We start from the raw sequence: 19,437 nt of genomic DNA on the forward strand, positions 1-19,437 counted from the left end.
CTTTAAGTAAATGACCTGAGTACTTCCTCCACCACTGACTACAACAATAAACGCTTTACACTGTTGTAAACATATAAACGTGGAACAGGAAGATGATGATGATTTCTGCGTTTTGAAATGTTGAACAAGTCAAGAGAACAAATATCTCCTGAAAGAAACAGCAGCCGGCAACATGAATATATGGTCATTACAGTCCTTTCTGTCTTTAGCTTCAATTTATTTAAATAAAGCTACACCTGCTTTATGACAGGATCTTCCTGCAGCAGCAAAAACAATAAAATCATATAAAAAGCTGCTGATGTTTTGTCTTTAGCTTAAACTTATTTAAATAAAGGTCCAAATATTCAAAAATGCTAATTCTGTCGTGTAAACATGAAGTATATTCACATGTTTGAGTAAACTCTGCAAGTATGTTAATGTTTAGTCAAGTATGTTAATTTTAAACTAATGTACTCTGACGCTGATTGGCTGCAAAGACCCCCCCTGCTGACGTAAGTTCTCCGCTAAACTTCACAATAAAGGTTGTTAGCTTTACGTAAGCTCTCGCTATTTCGTCGTAGAGTGACTGGAAGATGGAGGAACACTTAATTTCCATCTCCAGAAGTTAATTATTATTGTTTTGTATCGTTTTTTGTTTAATTGTACCGGACCTCCATGACGTTGCGCTGATTACAAGCTCTTATTTTGAAAAACAAAACGGTCATCCGGTATCAGGTGTCCAGTCTGCTCTCTGGACGGCTCATACATGTCCGCTGTAGCTAAAGCGATGTCCAGTAAGTAGTTATGTTTGTGAGTTATTTAAAAGTTGTAGATGAATACTATACACGTTAAACCGAGTGAATGCTGTATTTAAATGTTTTCTACAGGCTGTAAACGGCTCTAAATGGTGACGCTGTTGCTAACGTTGTAGCTAACTGTCTTGTTTTTTTCCCAGAATTCCGTCTGGCGGTGGTCCAGCTGCACGTGACGAGCGTCAAAGCGGACAACCTGAGCAGCGCAAGGAGGCTCGTGAAGGAGGCCGCGGGACAGGGGAGCCAGCTCGTGCTACTTCCGGTGAGGAGGAGAGGCGGGAGGCTGCTGGTCATCTGTATCACATTTTCTCGATTTAAAGTTACTACAAGGAACTTGTGAACCAGTGTCAGTGTAGTCCTGATCCTCTACATCAGGGCTGTCAAACTCATCTTCTCTGGGCCACATCAGCATCACGGTCCTCAAAGGGCCGGTTGTAACTGTAAGACTGTAACTAACTTCTCCCTAACATATTGTTAAATAACTCTCTGCATTTGATTATTGTTTGTTCAAGTGTAAACATATTGTACATGCAGTTATATAAATGAAAAATGATATTTAAACACATTTCTGTTGTTATAACATAAATCATTTTAATAAACCCACATGACTCTATCAAAGATCAAACTATTAAAGAAAATAACAAAGACAAATATCAAACACAAGTTCTGACATTAACTTTGTTCAAAGCTGTTTGTTCACCTCTCTGCATCACTAATGTTCCTCCCTGTCGTCGTCCTGTGCATGCAGCTACATCCAAGAGCTGCTGACTGAGAGTCAGGTCTGATGAACATGATAGATGATGTATCCGTGTTGTCTGTGCTTTCATCAACAGTTCATTACAAACACAAGTACCTGCTCGTCTCTCAGCTGCTGTGTTGTTAGATTGCTGCTAGTTCATCAACTCGGTCTGCGATGGTGTTTCTTCACAAACTGACATTTGTAAAAGTCTGTATCTGGTCGGAGCTCTGCTCACACACCTTCAGCATGCACTGGGCTGTAGCTGTGTAAATATATTCTGCTGTGATTGCAGTCTGCCTTTTAATTCTTGGACAGTTTGATGTTTTTCTCGGAGGCTAAATTTAGCTCCGTGTTTGGTGTCAAAATGCCGACGTGAATTGTATCCTTCATCACCGACACGCCTCATAACACAGAAGACAGACCCGTTGTTCTCCTTGAAGCACAAACATGTCTTCACTTTCACATCTTTCATTACATTTTCTTCCCTCTGCATCAATGTTTCTCTTTGTTTCTCTTCGTCGATCTTTTTCAATCGTTGGAAAACCTCTTTTCGGGCTGTTGCCTCTCCTGTCCACCTGTTGTGATAGTTTTAATGTCGGTACACAGACAACATGCTATCTCATAATTTCAACTTTCTATCTCATAATTTCGACCATGGGGATACTTTTATTTTGAAGTCTAACTTTAAATTATTTTTCCAAAAATAAAAAAAAAAGAAGTTTTTTTCTTTCTTTTTTTTTTTGCTGGCGGATTCGCGGGCCACATAAAATGACGTGGCAGGCCGGATTCGGCCCGCGGGCCTTGAGTTTGACACATGTGCTCTACATGAACCAGTCTCAGTGTAGTCCTGGTCCTCTATATGAACCAGTCTCAGTGTAGTCCTGGTCCTCTATCAGACCTCCATCAGTACAGAGACCATCAGAGAGAAGATGGTCTGTTTCTATAGAGTTGTTCTTGATGCTCGTCATCGGAGCCACCGGGTCGGATTCTGGTGAAACCAGATGAACTCATGCAGGTTCACCAGAACCTCCTTCAGCTCAGACTCCAGCAGAGACCGGTCCGCCGTGGACAGACCCAGATCCTCCAGCAGAGACCGGTCCACCGTGGACAGACCCAGATCCTCCAGCAGAGACCGGTCCACCGTGGACAGACCCAGATCCTCCAGCAGAGACCGGCCCACTGTGGACAGACCCAGATCCTCCAGCAGAGACCGGTCCACCGTGGACAGACCCAGATCCTCCAGCAGAGACCGGTCCACCGTGGACAGACCCAGATCCACCAACAGAGACCGGTCCACCGTGGACAGACCCAGATCCTCCAGCAGAGACCGGTCCACCGTGGACAGACCCAGATCCTCTAGCAGAGACCGGTCCACCGTGGACAGACCCAGGTCCTCCAGCAGAGACCGGTCCACCGTGGACAGACCCAGATCCTCCAGCAGAGACCGGTCCACCGTGGGCAGACCCAGATCCTCCAGCAGAGACCGGTCCACCGGCAGGAGCAGAGCTTCTCCTCTCTGCTGGAGACCCAGGACATATTGCTGGACCCGCTGGAGGGAAGGGAGGCACGGGAGAACCAGAACCAGGACTGAGAGGGTCAGACTGTCAGACCTGCTGCAGTAAGATGAGAGGTTTTCTAAAGAGTCTGGTGCTCAGAGACACGACCACTTTAGTCCAGTGAAAGTTCCTCAGAGTAACTTTAAACGGAGTCCTCAGTGAGTCTTGAGTCCATCATTGCCGTCTCTCTGCTCTCTCTCACGTTAACAGGAATGCTTCAATTCTCCGTATGGAACCGGCTTCTTCTCTCAGTACGCTGAGAGGATCCCAGGAGAGTCCACCCAGCTGCTGTCAGACACGGCGAAGGAGAACAAGGTGTATCTGGTGGGAGGTAAGGAAGCTTCTGACCGATGCACCAGGGTCCACAGAGGAGAGCATTCTACTCCACTGGATGGATGGACTTCCAGTGATTATCCTGCTCAATACTGAAACATGGAAATATTTGCTACACAGTATTATATCGATTCGATTAGTTTCTTTTTTTCCGAAAATATTTAGAGTTAAGGTGTCAAATAGTTTTAAACATTAAATAATCACACAGCTACTGTAAAATCACAGGCTCTTCATGTAAGAGCAATAAAAACACAATGAATCTAAAAAGCCGACGATGTTCTGCAGGACGATGTTCTGCATGACGATGTTCTGCAGGACGATGTTCTGCAGGACGATGTTCTGCAGGACGATGTTCTGCAGGACGATGTTCTGCAGGACGATGTTCTGCATGACGATGTTCTGCATGACGATGTTCTGCATGACGATGTTCTGCATGACGATGTTCTGCAGGACGATGTTCTGCAGGACGATGTTCTGCAGGACGATGTTCTGCATGACGATGTTCTCCTTGTTCTCCAGGATCGATCCCTGAGGAGGACGGAGGGAAGCTGTATAACAGCTGTACGGTGTTCGGTCCTGATGGAGATCTGATCCTCAAACACAGGAAGGTCTGAGTTCATCTCTGGAGTTACTTCACTAGAAGATCACAGCAGCAGGACAGTCACATGGTTTCTCCTCTTTTAAGATTCACCTCTTTGACATCGACGTTCCGGGGAAAATCCGCTTCCAGGAGTCTGAGACTCTGAGTCCGGGGGACAGTCTGTCCACGTTCGAGACCCGTAAGTGACTCTTGCCTCCTCCGTGGAATCTCCCACAGCTTAAGCGAGCTCCCTCTGACCCCCGTTCCCCTCCGTGGTTCCTCCCTCAGCGTTCTGTAAGGTGGGCGTGGGGATCTGCTACGACATGAGGTTTGCAGAGCTGGCTCAGCTCTACAGCCGGAGAGGTGAGCGGCCGATTGGACCGGAGGTTTTCTTTCTAGAGGTGCGAGGTTCGAGTGGTACCGGTGTGTCTTTGTGTCCTCAGGCTGTCAGCTGCTGGTCTACCCCGGAGCCTTCAACATGACCACGGGACCGGCTCACTGGGAGCTCCTTCAGAGGGGGAGGTGAGACCCCGAAACCACCTCCCGGTTTAGAGAAGAATAGGGTTTGGTACCGAAAACCGGTGCCGGTATGGTACCGGTTCCTATACGACCGGTATCTACCGGTCCGAAATGCAACACAGATTTCGGTGCTTCCTTTCGGTGCCTGAGCCGATTTGAAATACTTTCTTTACACTACTCTGATGACTCCGTCCTCGGTTAGCTCGTCCTAGGACCGATGCTAACGATAGCATCGGTCCTCCGCTCCTCACTCATCATATTATTACAACCGGACGAGCCGTGCGCGCTTAGAAACAAACTGCTCCATCATTCTGACGACGCTTCGGCCATGATTTATTGAAAAAAACAAAAAACGAGAAGATCTGTCAAACGGCCGGCAGGCTACTGACGTCCTCCATCGACATCCGGGTCCTTAGCGCTAACATCCACAGCCACGCAAAACTTTCTTCTTCTTCTTCTACTTTGAGCTGTAGTGGCGGTTGGCAAACGATGAATTGGTGCATTAGCGCCACCAACTGGTTCAATAAAATAACATAAGTCAGGAGAGGTCGTATTTTGCCAGAGAATGCAAATATGCTCATATTTCTGCAACATAATTGCTGAAGTTTGAAGCTGTCATGTGTGTACAGAGTGTGTGTGTGTTTTGTATTTATCTATATTTATTTAAGTACACTGTAAACTTTTAACAGTTCATATATTGTTCATAGTTTGAAGTTTAAAAGTTTGAAGCTGTAGTTTCAAGGCAAGTGTTTTGTATTTATTTATATTTATAGTATACTTCAAACAGTTAATATATTGTTCAATTTGAAGAAAAAAGTATCTGTTTAGGCACCGGTATCGTTTTAAAAGTGTCGTTTTAGCACCGGTATCAGAAAAAACCCAAACGATACCCAACCCGAGAGAAGAACCACCGATCTGTGAGGGAAGAACTCTCAGAGGGTTGATTCACGTCTCATGAGCACAGTTATTCTCTTCTTTTACAATCTTCCATTCTTATTAAATAAGATAAGATTATCCTTTATTAGTCTTACGAGGAATTACATCAGCAGCAACAACAAGAGACAGCATTAATAAAGTATCGTAAAGTATAGTAAAGTATCGTAAAGTATCATAAAGTATAGTGAAGTACAGTAAAGTATCATAAAGTGTAATACAGTATCGTAAAGTATCATAAACTATCGTAAAGTACAGTAAAGTATCATAAAGTATAGTAAAGTATCGTAAAGTACAGTAAAGTATCATAAAGTATAGTGAAGTACAGTAAAGTATTATAAAGTGTAATACAGTATCGTAAAGTATCGTAAAGTACAGTAAAGTATCATAAAGTATAGTAAAGTACAGTAAAGTATCATAAAGTATAGTGAAGTACAGTAAAGTATCATAAAGTGTAATACAGTATCGTAAAGTATAGTAAAGTATCATAAAGTATAGTAAAGTACAGTAAAGTATCATAAACTATCGTAAAGTATCATAAAGTATAGTAAAGTACAGTAAAGTATCATAAACTATCGTAAAGTATCGTAAAGTATAGTAAAGTATCATAAAGTATCATAAAGTATCGTAAAGTACAGTAAAGTATCGTAAAGTACAGTAAAGTATCGTAAAGTATAATAAAGTATCGTAAAGTATAATAAAGTATAGTAAAGTACAATAAAGTATCGTAAAGTACAATAAAGTACAGTAAAGTATCATAAAGTACAGTAAAGTATCATAAAGTATAGTAAAGTATCATAAAGTGTAATACAGTATCGTAAAGTATCATAAACTATCGTAAAGTACAGTAAAGTATCATAAAGTATAGTAAAGTACAGTAAAGTACAATAAAGTACAGTAAAGTATCGTAAAGTACAATAAAGTACAGTAAAGTATCATAAAGTACAGTAAAGTATCAAAGTATAGTGAAGTATCATAAAGTACAGTAAATAAGTCATCAAACTGTAACGGTATGATAGATAAGTAAACCTTTAAAAAACAAGAACAACTCAAACAAATAAAGTTCTACTGAATGCTTGATATTATTAGATAATTAAATTACTTAAAATTAAGTAATTTTAAAACTATTAAATACTATTTTATAAGCAGGCTAAATACAACCTGATGCTGAATTCTTTGGTTGATGTAAAAAAAAATCCGTCTCTTTAATGTGAATTTAATTAGATGTTTTTATGTTATTTTATATAATATAATAAAAAATAAAGTAAACTAAAACTGACACTAAAAAGAAAATAAGCATTAAAAAATATGAACTAAAAATGACAAACTAAATAAAAATCCTTTCAGAGAAACTAACCCTGAACGATATTATCTGGTTAAAAAACTAACGACAAACAAACTGAACTAAGTCGAGAAAACACATTTTGAGGATTTATTCAAACTAAACTATAATTAAATAAAAACAAATTGAAAACTATGATGAACGTGATGAGAGTAGTTCCTTTAACTGAACTCTAAAGTTCTTTAATATGTATCTGATCATCAGAAACAAACAGACTGTAACATATAACTCTTCATGCATTAAATATGTAAATGCATTTTGATATTTATATTTTATTATCGGTCAAATGAAAAAGGTACTTCAGACTACAGGTACATGTTTCTCCATGTTGTGATGTTTATGATATTTATGAATCACTTCATATGTTTAGGTATTCACAGCCTCCTAGAGGAGCTCCCAAAGACAGAGTGTACCAGCGTGTCATGTGACCTGAGTGGTCTCCTTGTCTCCTTTCCTTGTCTCCTCCTCAGGGCTGTGGATAACCAGGTGTTCGTGGCCACAGCGTCTCCTGCCCGAGATGAGACGTCCTCATACGTGGCCTGGGGTCACAGCACTGTGGTGAACCCCTGGTACAGAAACACCCACATGTTTCCTCTGACCTTTTCTCCACTCTGTCTCCTCGTCTCCTCTGTCCTCCTGCCTGTGACCCAGAAATCATCTTCAAAATCACATTTTAATGCCTCAGTTTGGTTGTTTTTCCTCATGGAAGCGTTCGTCACACATGATGTGTTCAAGGGCCGTTGGAAAGATGACAATCTCAGGATAATGTCGTTTTTTTTGCCGATCATTTTTAAAAGAAAACATGCTTTTCAAGTTCAGAGGGTTAACTGAAGTTGCTTTAAATTGTTGAGGAACCAGGACGTGAGGAAAGGAAAGGAATCAAGGATGTACAAACTGAGAAACGAGAAGAGCCGCGTGTCTGACTGTGCAGTGTGCAGTGAAGGCAACACGAGTTAGTTTGTGAATGAAAGGAAAGCTTTAAAAAAGAAAAGACTCCATAACAATTCAAACCGAACAGAAGAAGAGATGAAGAGAAGAATAGATGAAGAGATGAAGAGAAGAATAGATGAAGAGATGAAGAGAAGACGAGAAGAAGAGATGAAGAGAAGAAGAGATGAAGAGAAGAGATGACGAGATGAAGAGAAGAATAGATGAAGAGAAGAGAAGAAGAGATGAAGATAAGAATAGATGAAGAGAAGAGAAGAAGAGATGAAGAGAAGAATAGATGAAGAGAAGAGATGAGATGAAGAAGAGATGATGAAGAGATGATGAAGAGATGATGAAGAGATGAAGAAGATATGATGAAGAGATGATGAAGAGATGAAGAAGAGATGATGAAGAGATGATGAAGAGATGATGAAGAGATGAAGAAGAGATGAAGAAGAGATGATGAAGAGATGAAGAAGAGATGATGAAGAGATGATGAAGAGATGAAGAAGAGATGAAGAAGAGATGATGAAGAGATGATGAAGAGATGAAGAAGAGATGAAGAAGAGATGATGAAGAGATGATGAAGAGATGAAGAAGAGATGAAGAAGAGATGATGAAGAGATGATGAAGAGATGAAGAAGAGATGAAGAAGAGATGATGAAGAGATGATGAAGAGATGAAGAAGAGATGATGAAGAGATGATGAAGAGATGATGAAGAGATGAAGAAGAGATGAAGAAGAGATGATGAAGAGATGATGAAGAGATGAAGAAGAGATGAAGAAGAGATGAAGAGATGATGAAGAGATGAAGAAGAGATGAAGAGATGTGCTCAAAGTAAAACAGAGTTCACTCCGTTCAGAACCGCGCTGGATGTTTTCTACTCGCAGCAAATACTTTGACATACTTTAACGTTATAAATATGAAGTTATGTATTGTAACGTTCCTTTAAGTTGACAAACAGACGTATTATCTTCAGGAATACACAAAATATTTAAAGTAAGAATGTTTCCTGTGAGAGGTAATTCTCACGTACTTTATTATTTGAGTATTATTACAGATTTATTAACTTGTAATTAACATTTTAGTATTGTAGCTGGTTGAGGTGAAGCTTGGTTCAAATACTTTATATATATATATATTATATATGTAAATATACGTACATTATATATATATATATACGGTTTGGTCTAATCTATAACAAAACATTTAATAAATGTTTTATTGATAAAATCTTCATTTGTCCAGTAAAGATAGTATAAAGTTCAGTGTTTAATCTCTGAGATGTAGAGAAGTATAAAGTATTCAAGTAAAGTACAAGTACCTCAAAATAGTATTCATCAATACACTTGATGAGCAGCAGTTTCTCTCCTTTTGATATTCATATTTCTAACTTGTTTCAGGGGGGAGGTGATCGCTAAGGCCGGACCAGAGGAGGCCGTTATTTACGCTGACGTAGGTGAGAGGAGGAGGAGGAGGAGGAGGAGGAGGAGGAGGAGGAGGAGGAGGAGGAGGAGGAGGAGGAGGAGGAGGAGGAGGAGGAGGAGGAGGAGGAGGAGGAGTAGTAGTAGTAGTAGTAGTAGTAGTAGTAGTAGTAGTAGTAGTAGTAGTAGTAGTAGTAGTAGTAGTAGTAGTAGTAGTAGTAGTAGTAGTAAGTCTCGTTTGCGTATCTGAACCCGGTCTGATCTGATCCCAGACCTGCAGTACTTGGCGGACGTCCGGCAGCAGATCCCCGTCACGGCTCAGCGGCGGGACGACCTGTACGCCGTGACCTCGGTGGGGGGGGGAGGAGCCAGCTGATCACGTGACCTCCAGAGGAACGCGGTCCGTCTCGCTCCGACGCTCTGTTCTTATTGGAGGATGGAGCTGAAGTCTGACTCGTCGTTTATCGAGGAGACACACGTGTGCTGGTTGGAGCTTCTCTGATGTGACGACTCTACAGCTGCAATAATTGATTCGTTAACTTATAAATGAACGATTGATTTATCGGTTTGTCGTTTCTTCGAAAGAACAAGAAGTCATAATTCTGATTCCAGCTTCTTGACCTTGAATATTTCCTGCTTTTCTTTCCTGACAGTGAACTGAATATGTTTGAGTCGTGGACATCTGCACATTTTATATAAAACGAATCGATGAATCATAAGACAATCACCAGTGAGTTGAATCTCTACATTCGATCTTTAATTCAGTTCATATGATAGAAAATCAAACAGCAGAAATATTTGTCTGAAGTAAGATTCAAATTGTCATATTTTCTGTATCAATGTAAATAAACCTGCTGCAGCGCTGGTTTGAGTCTCTTTATTGAAGCTTGAAACAAACAGAAGAATCCTCTCAGTCACTTTGTTTGAATCAGTTTAAATCTGGACGTTAAGCTGATAAAACCAGCGATCACAACAAAACTAACTATTTACAAATCAGTGCTCCGGTTCCTCCGTCACAGCAGTGATGAGGGTTCCTCTCACACGTCGGTCTCCTTCTTCATCACCTCCTCCTCCTCAGGTCTCCTCCTCCTGTATCCTGAACAAAGAGCAAACATTCATTTCACATTCTTCATAAAAGCCAGTTTAAAAGTATACACAGAATAAAACAACCTGTGACAAATGATGTTTATGTATTTCTCATTCTCTATTATTTAATATCCGTTTCCTTTCATTACATTCGTGCAACAACGTTGGACGAAGTTGCTTTTACAGACAATGCTCTTCGATATTTTCTTCGTGTCTTCTATCTCGTTGTATTTGATCTTTTATATGATTGTTGCTGAGCTGACTTTCATGTGACTGATGAAGTGAAACTGAACAAACGAACCTGTTTATTTATTGGACCTCATGATGGTCGATTCTACTCCAGCTAGAATAAATGATATTCATCTGTTTTAAGGATGAGAATGCTCAACAACACAAAATATTCTGAAAGATTCTTTTCTTTTTTGTCTTGTGAAATATTGGAAACCATTCTCTCTTCATTTCCTGAACTTTAGACTGCGTTTTACATTTAACGGGGTTTGGTCCCTTCAGGAGGTTCAACAGCTCGTCCACTGATCCAAAGATCGACGGTTCGATCCCCAGACCCCGCTGTCTAGTTCCCTTGGGCAAGACCCTGAACCCTGACATCTGCTGCTGTGGGTTCCTAAACCCACAATAATCGGATCCTTCATTGGTCCCGTCAGGAATGTTTCAGTGTGCCAGACAAAGGTGTAGGTTGTCCCCGATAGGTGGGATTTAAAACGCAGTCTGTCAAAAATACCAGGATGTTCTGTTCTGACCCACAATCCAGAGCGTTCAAGCTGCCATGATGTGCTGAAGTAGTTTGTCCTGTTGAACGCGTGCTGCATGCAACAGTAGTACTTGTAGTGAAAGGAAACGCGGCGATAGCGTCGAGCGCTTTGAGTGTTCGGAAGATTAGAAAGTCCATCACATTGACTTCCAGCCCCCTTGACTAGACCACCGCCATCTATTGAGCTCAACCACACTCCTGCATCTCAACAGGAAAACCTCCCAGAACACCATCGTGTCTGCTGAGCATCAGGGCCACGAGATCAAGACCCACCAGACACAACGCGGTCCCTCTGTGCGTCTGGAAAGCTACAGAAGTATCGCCAGACTTCTTTAATGCATCCTCCATTTACATGCATAATGGGGGTTTTTCCCATGTAGTAAATTGGGACTACAATCAGAATCGTTGTGCAGCCTGTTGTACAATGACAAATACAAACCGTTGTAACCTTTTATTATAAACAGGAAGAAGCCGAACCTCCTCTTGAGGTACTTTCCTGCTCCAGTCATGGTCACACGTTCGATGACGCATGAAAGTCCCTGTGGAAACCGAACCTTCATCTTTTAACTATTGTTTATTTCAGCAGACTGAGAGGAAGCTTCGCGTCGTGTTGATGTTGGCGCCCCCTGTGGACTAACGTGGTAGTGTCTCTTCAGAAAGCTCTCACTGCAGCAGGTCTGCCTACCTCTGTTCAGATGCTGCTTTTGGAACTCTTTCTTCTTCTTCTTGCTCCTCCTGTCCAGGTGAATCTGATAGATGACGCCCACCAACACCATGACCCCGACCACCGCGCAGAGCGCCGTGCTGAAGATCCACATGGCCTCCGAGGCTCTGCCCGTCACCACGGGGCCGCCCCGAACCTTCACTCCGCCTTTCAGCAACAAGAGAAGCAGAGATTAGTGCAGCAGGTGGTGTCGCGTTGTTTTGGGGGGCTGGAATCACTGAGCGGACCACTCACTGCTGGTGGACGTCAGCTTTTCGTTGGTGGACGGGTTCTCCACGACGCACGACACGCTCGCGTCCTCGGAGACGTTGAGCACCAGCTGGCTCGTGACGTTGTACAGAAGGGAGTCCGGCAGCGCCGCCGCCAGCGTCCTCACCGAGCCGTCGGGGGGGTCCTCGGTGTCATTGATGAGCCAGTAGACTGCAGGTGCAGGGAACCCGCCGCTGGACTGACACCAGAAGGCGGTCTCGCCTCCCGGTCCGGCCTCCTTCTCCCTCCGCAGCAGCGGGGAGCTGAAACTGGCTGCAAAACAGCCGTGAAAGAAACGTCAGCGCCTCGAAACAGCGTCCTGACTTCCTGTGTGACTGATTGGTGGGCACTGACCTGCGGTCCTGAGGCACGCGCTGCACAGCTCCGCGCTGTGGTTCTGCCCTGAAGTGACGAGCAGACTGTAGTTCACGCGGTGCTCCGAGGGGTCCACCGTGGGAAGCTGCAGGGACAAGTTCCCCGTCAGCACGGCGTCCGGCGGGGTCGTGGCCCTGTTGATGCTCCACTCCTCCACGACGCCGTCGTCCCTCCACACCGACCGGAGCACCACCTCCTCGCCTCTCCGCCACTCGATGGTGACGTTCACCAACGTTTTTAACTGGGGCCGAACGCAGGGCAGCGAGACCGCCTGTCCGACGATACCGAGGACGCACTCTTCCTCTGAGGACAGACAAGACAGACAAGACAGTAAAGTATCAGTGGAGAGTAACCGAGTACTTTTACTTAAGTACTTAAAGTTACTAAGTTGAACTCTAAGTTCTGTTGGTTCTGTTGGTCCCTGTGGACTAAAGTGGTTGTGTCTCTGAGCACCAGAGTCTCTTTAGAAAACCTCTCATGTTACTGCAGCAGGTCTGACAGTCTGACCCTCTCAGTCCTGGTTCTGGTTCTCCCGTGCCTCCCTTCCCTCCAGCGGGTCCAGCAACACGTCCTGGGTCTCCAGCAGAGAGGAGAAGCTCTGCTCCTCACTCCGGAGCTCCTGATGGGTCTGTCCACGGTGGACCGGTCTCTCCGGTCTCTGCTGGAGTCTGAGCTGAAGGAGGTTCTGGTGAACCTGCATGAGTTCATCTGGTTTCACCAGAATCCGACCCGGTGGCTCCGATGACGAGCATCAAGAACAACTCTATAGAAACAGACCATCTTCTCTCTGATGGTCTCTGTACTGATGGAGGTCTGTAGAGGATCAGGACTAGACTGACTGGTTCATAGAGGATCAGGACCAGACAGACTGGTTCTGTTGAATGATCCTCATGGTTGCAGATCATCTTGAGGTTTGGAGCACGGTGCACGTTGGGCTCTCGGTAGTTGACACAAACATTTCTCACTATTTTCACAAACCAAAATAATCAGCAGATGAATCCATCATGAAAATAATGAGTTATTAGTTCAACCAACGCCAACAGTACAATCCTGTTTTTCCATTAATACGTGAGTAATAGTCTCATGATAGTATTTATATATATGTATATTTATATAGAACAGTAGAACAGTCACAGTTTGAATACTTGAATCTTACCGACAGATTAACTGTAGTAGTAGTAGTACATGCTGTGAATACTTGCAGTACTTCAGTGTACCAGGTACATGTCAGTGTGTGATCGTCTCACCCAGACAGGCGCAGAAACCCAGGAAGCTGAGCAGCAGTCCGCAGCGCCACAGAGCCGCTTTGTGCGTCGTTCGTGCGTCCGAGACGCAGAAAGCATTCAAAGACCTGTTCCTCCTCAGACCGGAGAGCGAGCACAGACCCATCACGCTTCCACCGAGTGGCTCCACTTCCCGTCAGCCTGTCGCACAGCTCCGGGTCGGACGCGCACGCCTTGTTTCTCCCCGAGTGAAGTCACGGCCGGTCATGTTGCGGCTTGTTGAGGCATCTCACTCTGTTCCTCTGTCTGATGTGAAGATGACGAGCAGTGATAATTCAAGAGATTCTCACTCAAATAACCTGTAAAGCCTTTTCACTGCCCATCAGCAGAGATCCTGCTGAGAGCCTTGAAGGGAAGGCGTCCGACCTGTTTGACCTGTTTATAGGCGGCGCACGCCCACACAGCGTGACGTCGTGAACCGCAGAGATTCAACTGGTGTTAAAGTGACAGCGAGGAACCGGTACCTGGTTCTGAAGGGAGGCTCGGGACCAGAACCAGAACCAGGACTGGGAGGGGCAGACTGTCAGACCCTGCTGCAGTAAAATGAGGTTTTCTAAAGAGACTGGTGCTCAGAGACACTACTGCTTTAGTCCACAGGGGGCGACAAAACCAATATTAATTAAAGTGATTGAAGTAACTTTAAATAAAATGACAAAGTAAAAATATACATTTGATAATTAATATAATAACCAAATATATACATACACATACATAAAAAATAGAAAATAACAAAATAATATTTTCAATTTGTTTAACATGTATATGAAAAATGTAACACCACTATTAATATATTTGTATTTATTATTGTGTATATATATATATATATATATATATATATAAATAAATAACATGAATAAAATAAATGTACATACATTAAAATAATGGTGGGATTATATATCATATAAAATGTAGAGACAGACCCACAGTTTTCCAGCATGAACAGCTGATTCTATCGTGTGGAAACATGATCTAGAGACGGTGCATCAACACACCAGCAGGTGGCAGTATTCTCTCTGCAGGCTGCTTTGTGATCTCTAGTGAACAAGAAGAAGAACACGTTCACAGTGCGCATGCGTGGTGGCTCTCTCTCCTAAAGCATGAGAACAACAACAACCATGGAGGGAGTGATAACTGTACAATAAGAGCACCATGACAGCACTGAGGAGGGTTCTCTCGTGGTTTCCGGTCCTGCAGCGTCTCCGCGCACACACCTGTCTGACGTCATCGGCTACCTGCAGACTCCTTCACAAGCCTCCGCGTGCAATCGGAGCTGCATGTCCTTCTCAGCTGAGGGCGTTCACGCTGTCCGCGTGCAGGTCGAGGGACATCACGCATGACCTCAGAGGCAGCGGGGTGCACGAGGAGGAGAAAGAGGAGGAGGATGAAGAGGATGACGACTTCGTCGATGACAGCGAGGTGGAGGAGCTGTTTCGACTGCACGCGCCCGCTCAGCAGCACAGAGTGTTCGTGGTTCACCCCGATGTGAAGTGGGGGAGCCGGAAGCAGCACCTGACCACCGGTAGGTAACACGCCGGCCGCCAGGTATGCGTGCGCGCGCGCGCAGGCGTGTTTGTTTATCGAGCTGTTTTTGTGCACAGCTGAGCTGATGATGGCCGAGGCCGTGGGTCTCGTGAACACTTTGGACAACTGGAGAGTGGTGGAGCAGCTCATCCTGTCCACCAAGACACCAGAGAAGAAGAAGATCTTCGGCAAAGGGAACTTCCAGATTCTGACAGGTACCGCGCAGCGCCCGCGTGCACGTCTCAGCTGATCGGTCGTTTTGATATGAATCATGTTGTTTGTGTTTTTGTAGATAAAATCAGACAGACGGCAGGAATCACTGCGGTGTTTGTGAATGTGGAGCGTCTGTTTCCTTCGTCTGAGGTGAACTAAACTACTGACTTTTTGTATTTCTTTCAAATTGTATTCCATTTTTTATTATATATTTATTTATATATTTATGTTGGTACCAGAAGTGTCGTTTTGTCCCAGTTATCCAGACGACTTAACCGCGTTAAACATTGAATTAAAACTGTCTGATCTGCTTGTTTCATGTTCGGTTGTCAGAATCTCTCGTTCTACAGAATTGAGATCACGACTGTTTCAGAGCAGCCGGTGTTTCAGTTTAAACAGTGACCGTGTTAACTGGTGACTCTCAGCCGGATGCGTCCTCGGTTGCTCGTAGTAGCTTAACGTTAAAGTTTAGACAATAAAACAGATGTATTGAACACTGATTTGAAGGCTTTTACGAGCACTCCTGCGTGTTTTATTTGGGCCTCGTGTGCGTCTTTACACGCGAGACGTTTTCAGCCGCTGACGGCCGTGTTTCCTCCCCACAGAGGGAGTTCGAGGAGGCCTGGGGGGTCAAAGTGTTTGACCGATACTCGGTGGTCCTCCACATCTTCCGCTGCAACGCCAGCACCAAAGAGGCCAAGCTACAGATCTCTCTGGCAGAGATCCCCTTGTTACGGTAGCGTTTTTCATTTATTTATTTATTTACTCGTTTCCTTTCCCAGCATCCATTGGGGTTTTAAAAACGTCTTCATCTGACGGCGTACAGATCTCGTCTGAAAAATGAAATGGCAAACTTGGATCAGCAGGGCGGAGGGTCGAGATACATCGGCGGCTCAGGTAACGACGCCCGGGGCGATAAAACCACACGCACACCTGTGATTGGCTGTTCAGCCGCTGAGCCTGCTTGCTGATTGGTCCGTACAGGGGAGACGCTGGTGGAGGTCCAGCAGAGACTGCTGAGGGAGCGCGAGATGAAGATCCGCTCGGCGCTGGAGAAACTGAGGAGGAAGAGGAGCCTGCTGAGATCTCAGCGCCGGCACAAGGAGTTCCCCACCGTCTCCGTGTTGGGATACACGAACTGTGGTGAGACGCTGGGAAATATTAATAATAAAGAATATATACAGTTTATATATTCAGTAGAGGGATCACCAGATAAACGATAATATCACCGTATATTGTAAATAAGTAAATATTATCACAATGCAAAATGTATTTTTTCACTCGAACAGGAAAGTTAATCATTAAAGGAACAGTGTGTAACATTTAGAGGATTTATTAGCAAAAAAGTAATTTAATATTCATAACTACGTTTGTTTTCATTGGTGTTTAATCACCTGAAACTATGAGTCATGTTTTCGTTAGCTTAGCATGAGTTCTTCATATCTACGTAGGGACCAGGAGGAGCAGGAGGCGGAGTCCGCCATGTTCCTACAGTAGCCCAGAAAGGACAAACCAAGCTCTGACTCTAGAGACGTTTATATTTTTACATTCCCAAAGGTACGGACACGTCCAGAAAACACGTGTTCTCACGATACTCGAGTCACGAAACGATATTGCGATTTTAAACATTTTGCGATCTGCTGAACATCAAACATTGTGATGTATTACAAATGTGTTACCGTTTTATAAACTGCATTTTGTCAACATCTTTTTTATCTAGTGGACGGAATAAGTCATAGTTATCAAAAGGTTTAATTTGTATTTGCAGTTAGATGTCACGATATGAAATTGTGAAATCACGTTTTTTGTCAGACGAAATCTTAACCAGAATATTTCTAACAGCCCTATAAATATTCACACATATAAATAACACGCATCGTATGTGTGTTATTTAACAGTTCAACCAAACTTCTTTTTTTGTTTCCGTTCAGGAAAAACGACCCTGATCAAAGCGCTGACGGGCGACGTCGGCCTCCAGCCCAGAAACCAGCTGTTTGCCACGCTGGACGTCACCGTGCACGCCGGCCAGCTGCCCAGTCACATGACCGTCCTCTACGTGGACACCATCGGCTTCCTGTCCCAGCTGCCCCACCGGCTCATCGACTCCTTCTCCGCCACGCTGGAGGACATCAAGCACTCGGTGGGTTTCCACTCTGTGACGTGAAGCAGAACTACAGTTTTACAGAAGTGCTGACTCGTCCGTCTGTCTTTCTCAGGACCTGCTGGTCCACGTCAGAGACATCAGCCACCCAGAGACGGTCAACCAGAAGGTGAACGTGCTGAGAGTTCTGAAGAACATGCAAATCCCCGACAGGCTGATGAGCTCCATGATAGAAGTCCACAATAAAACGGACCTCGTTGACAAGTAAGAAGACAACGTTTGTCCTTAAAGGGCCAGCGTGTCACATTCAGGAGGGTTTTAGTTTGCTTTCAATGAGTCCTTCATATCTGCATCGGGAGCAGGAGGCGGAGTCCGCCGTGTTACACCACCCTGTTTTTCTACAGAAGAACAGACAAACCAAACACTGACTCTCTCGCTCAGAGAGAGAGAGAGAGAGAGAGAGAGAGAGAGAGAGAGAGAGAGAGAGAGAGAGAGAGAGAGAGAGAGAGAGAGAGAGAGAGAGAGAGAGAGAGAGAGAGAGAGAGAGAGAGAGAGAGAGAGAGAGAGAGAGAGAGAGAGAGAGAGAGAGAGAGAGAGAGCTCTGTGCTCAACGCGACCTGGTGCTAAATTATTGACCACCGGAGTGTTCAACAAGCATGAAACTGTAAACAGTGAAACCTAATTGAATTTGCACCGCCGCTACGTTTACACAAGGACAGCAAAAGAAAAGGTGTCGTCTGTGTTCTAACTTACTAACTTAGTTTGTTCTGGTAAACGTCTCTGCTGGCTGAGACAGGAGGACAGAGGACAGGAGGAATGACTGGTACTGTCTAATATCGGTTTTCTGATTATCATTGCTTCCAGTGAGATATTAATGACTTTATAAAGTGACTTTACTTTTGTAAACAAAACTCTTGCTGCTCTAAATTATAAATCAAATTAAAATCAATGATTTATTCATGTAATAGAACAGAGTATTGGTAAAAGTAGCTTCTAGTTGTACTAAAACGCTCAAGATAACTCTACCTGAAGGCCACCGTAGTTCTCTACGTGCTTGGAAAGGGGAGGGGCTTAGCGGAGGGGTATTTAATCTATTGCAATCTGCAACTTCACCACTAGATGTCACTATAACCTACACACTGTCCCTTTAATGGAAACAACAGAAAATGTGCTAAGCAGCCGAGAAGATCAAAACGTAATAAAATGTCACATTTAAATGAACTCAAATCTATACAAGACATCGTGAAGTGTCCGTATGTATGTATGTATGTATGTACACACACACACACACACACACACAGCCTCTCTGTGAACTAAGCGTTTCTGTCTCAGCTATCAGCTGTCGGAGCCGGACGCTCTGCCCATCTCAGCCCTGGAGCAGCGAGGTCTGGACCGCCTGAGGACGGCGGTGGAGGACGAGGTCGTGAAGTCGACGGGGAAACGCGTGTTAGAGCTCAGCGTTGACCTCAGCTCTCCTCAGTTAAGGTGACGGCCGTCCTCCTCGCTGCTTTGTTTCTTTTTGTTTTAAATAAGACGGCTAACGTGCGTCTCCGTCCACAGTTGGCTGTACAAGGAGGCCGCCGTCCAGGACGTGCAGGTGAACGCGGACGAAGGCTCGGCCGTCGTCACGGTCCTCATCAGCGCCGCTGCTCACGGACGCTACAGGAAAGTGTTCACGGGGAGATGACGGAGAAGAGAGATCCGTGCTGCCGCAGCCTTCCAATGATCTGTCGGCTCCTTTATGCCACACGGGAACAACGCGTGTCGCTGGCTCCCTGGTCCCTACTGAGCATGTGCAGCTCTCCACAGAGACGAGGAAGAACCGAGAGGGTAGCGTTAGCCAGAGCTAGCTACATGTTAGCATCCTGATGAGGCTGCCGTCTCGTTGGACGGCTCACATTGGTGCTTTGTTATGCTTTTTATTTTCATGCTGAATAATTTATTTCCAAGAAATAAATAAAGTCTACTTTT

The 19,437-nt window shown here is 44.3% G+C and overlaps 3 protein-coding genes across 5 annotated transcripts; 2 read left to right on the forward strand and 1 right to left on the reverse strand.

The window, feature by feature from the left end:
- Positions 1 to 710: 710 nt before the first annotated feature.
- On the forward strand, positions 711 to 10,010 carry nit2 (nitrilase family, member 2). Of its 2 annotated transcripts, none has more exons than XM_079267891.1 (10): positions 711 to 773; positions 935 to 1,053; positions 3,297 to 3,417; positions 3,939 to 4,027; positions 4,105 to 4,198; positions 4,288 to 4,362; positions 4,443 to 4,521; positions 7,264 to 7,362; positions 9,125 to 9,180; positions 9,418 to 10,010. In XM_079267891.1, the coding sequence occupies exons 1-10, from the start codon at positions 746 to 748 to the stop codon at positions 9,519 to 9,521; spliced, it is 864 nt and encodes a 287-aa protein (XP_079124017.1). In that variant the 5' UTR covers positions 711 to 745; the 3' UTR covers positions 9,522 to 10,010. The 2 variants fall into 2 exon arrangements, with proteins under 2 accessions (XP_079124017.1, XP_079124018.1); XM_079267892.1 differs by having other exon boundaries at positions 9,125 to 9,176.
- A 98-nt stretch (positions 10,011 to 10,108) lies between these two features.
- Positions 10,109 to 13,939, reverse strand: LOC306776976 (ICOS ligand-like). Its single transcript, XM_079267890.1, has 5 exons — positions 13,596 to 13,939; positions 12,328 to 12,651; positions 11,959 to 12,246; positions 11,686 to 11,871; positions 10,109 to 10,241 (listed from the first exon to the last, which is right to left on the reverse strand). The coding sequence occupies exons 1-5, from the start codon at positions 13,735 to 13,737 to the stop codon at positions 10,183 to 10,185; spliced, it is 999 nt and encodes a 332-aa protein (XP_079124016.1). The 5' UTR covers positions 13,738 to 13,939; the 3' UTR covers positions 10,109 to 10,182.
- Positions 13,940 to 14,716: 777 nt separating this feature from the next.
- Positions 14,717 to 19,437, forward strand: gtpbp6 (GTP binding protein 6 (putative)). 2 transcript variants are annotated; one of them, XM_079267229.1, is made up of 10 exons: positions 14,717 to 15,150; positions 15,230 to 15,367; positions 15,445 to 15,515; positions 15,971 to 16,101; positions 16,192 to 16,262; positions 16,350 to 16,508; positions 17,297 to 17,505; positions 17,582 to 17,730; positions 18,799 to 18,951; positions 19,027 to 19,437. In XM_079267229.1, the coding sequence occupies exons 1-10, from the start codon at positions 14,781 to 14,783 to the stop codon at positions 19,151 to 19,153; spliced, it is 1,578 nt and encodes a 525-aa protein (XP_079123355.1). In that variant the 5' UTR covers positions 14,717 to 14,780; the 3' UTR covers positions 19,154 to 19,437. The 2 variants fall into 2 exon arrangements, with proteins under 2 accessions (XP_079123355.1, XP_079123356.1); XM_079267230.1 differs by having other exon boundaries at positions 17,582 to 17,635; positions 19,027 to 19,166.

This window comes from Melanostigma gelatinosum (assembly GCF_949748355.1).
Source record: "Melanostigma gelatinosum genome assembly, chromosome: 4".
Taxonomy (NCBI): domain Eukaryota; kingdom Metazoa; phylum Chordata; class Actinopteri; order Perciformes; family Zoarcidae; genus Melanostigma; species Melanostigma gelatinosum.

Coding starts and splice junctions, on each gene's coding strand:
- LOC306776976 (XM_079267890.1), bottom strand. CDS start 13,737: ATGGGTCTGTGCTCGCTCTCCGGTCTGAGGAGGAACAGGTCTTTGAAT. Junction 11,872..11,958: donor AAAGCTGACGTCCACCAGCA/GTGAGTGGTCCG, acceptor TGTTGCTGAAAG/GCGGAGTGAAGGTTCGGGGC. Junction 10,242..11,685: donor AAAGCAGCATCTGAACAGAG/GTAGGCAGACCT, acceptor CTCTTTGTTCAG/GATACAGGAGGAGGAGACCT.
- nit2 (XM_079267891.1), top strand. CDS start 746: ATGTCCGCTGTAGCTAAAGCGATGTCCA. Junction 1,054..3,296: donor GCCAGCTCGTGCTACTTCCG/GTGAGGAGGAGA, acceptor TCACGTTAACAG/GAATGCTTCAATTCTCCGTA. Junction 9,181..9,417: donor CGTTATTTACGCTGACGTAG/GTGAGAGGAGGA, acceptor ATCTGATCCCAG/ACCTGCAGTACTTGGCGGAC.
- gtpbp6 (XM_079267229.1), top strand. CDS start 14,781: ATGACAGCACTGAGGAGGGTTCTCTCGTGGTTTCCGGTCCTGCAGCGT. Junction 15,151..15,229: donor GAAGCAGCACCTGACCACCG/GTAGGTAACACG, acceptor TTTTGTGCACAG/CTGAGCTGATGATGGCCGAG. Junction 18,952..19,026: donor CTCAGCTCTCCTCAGTTAAG/GTGACGGCCGTC, acceptor CTCCGTCCACAG/TTGGCTGTACAAGGAGGCCG.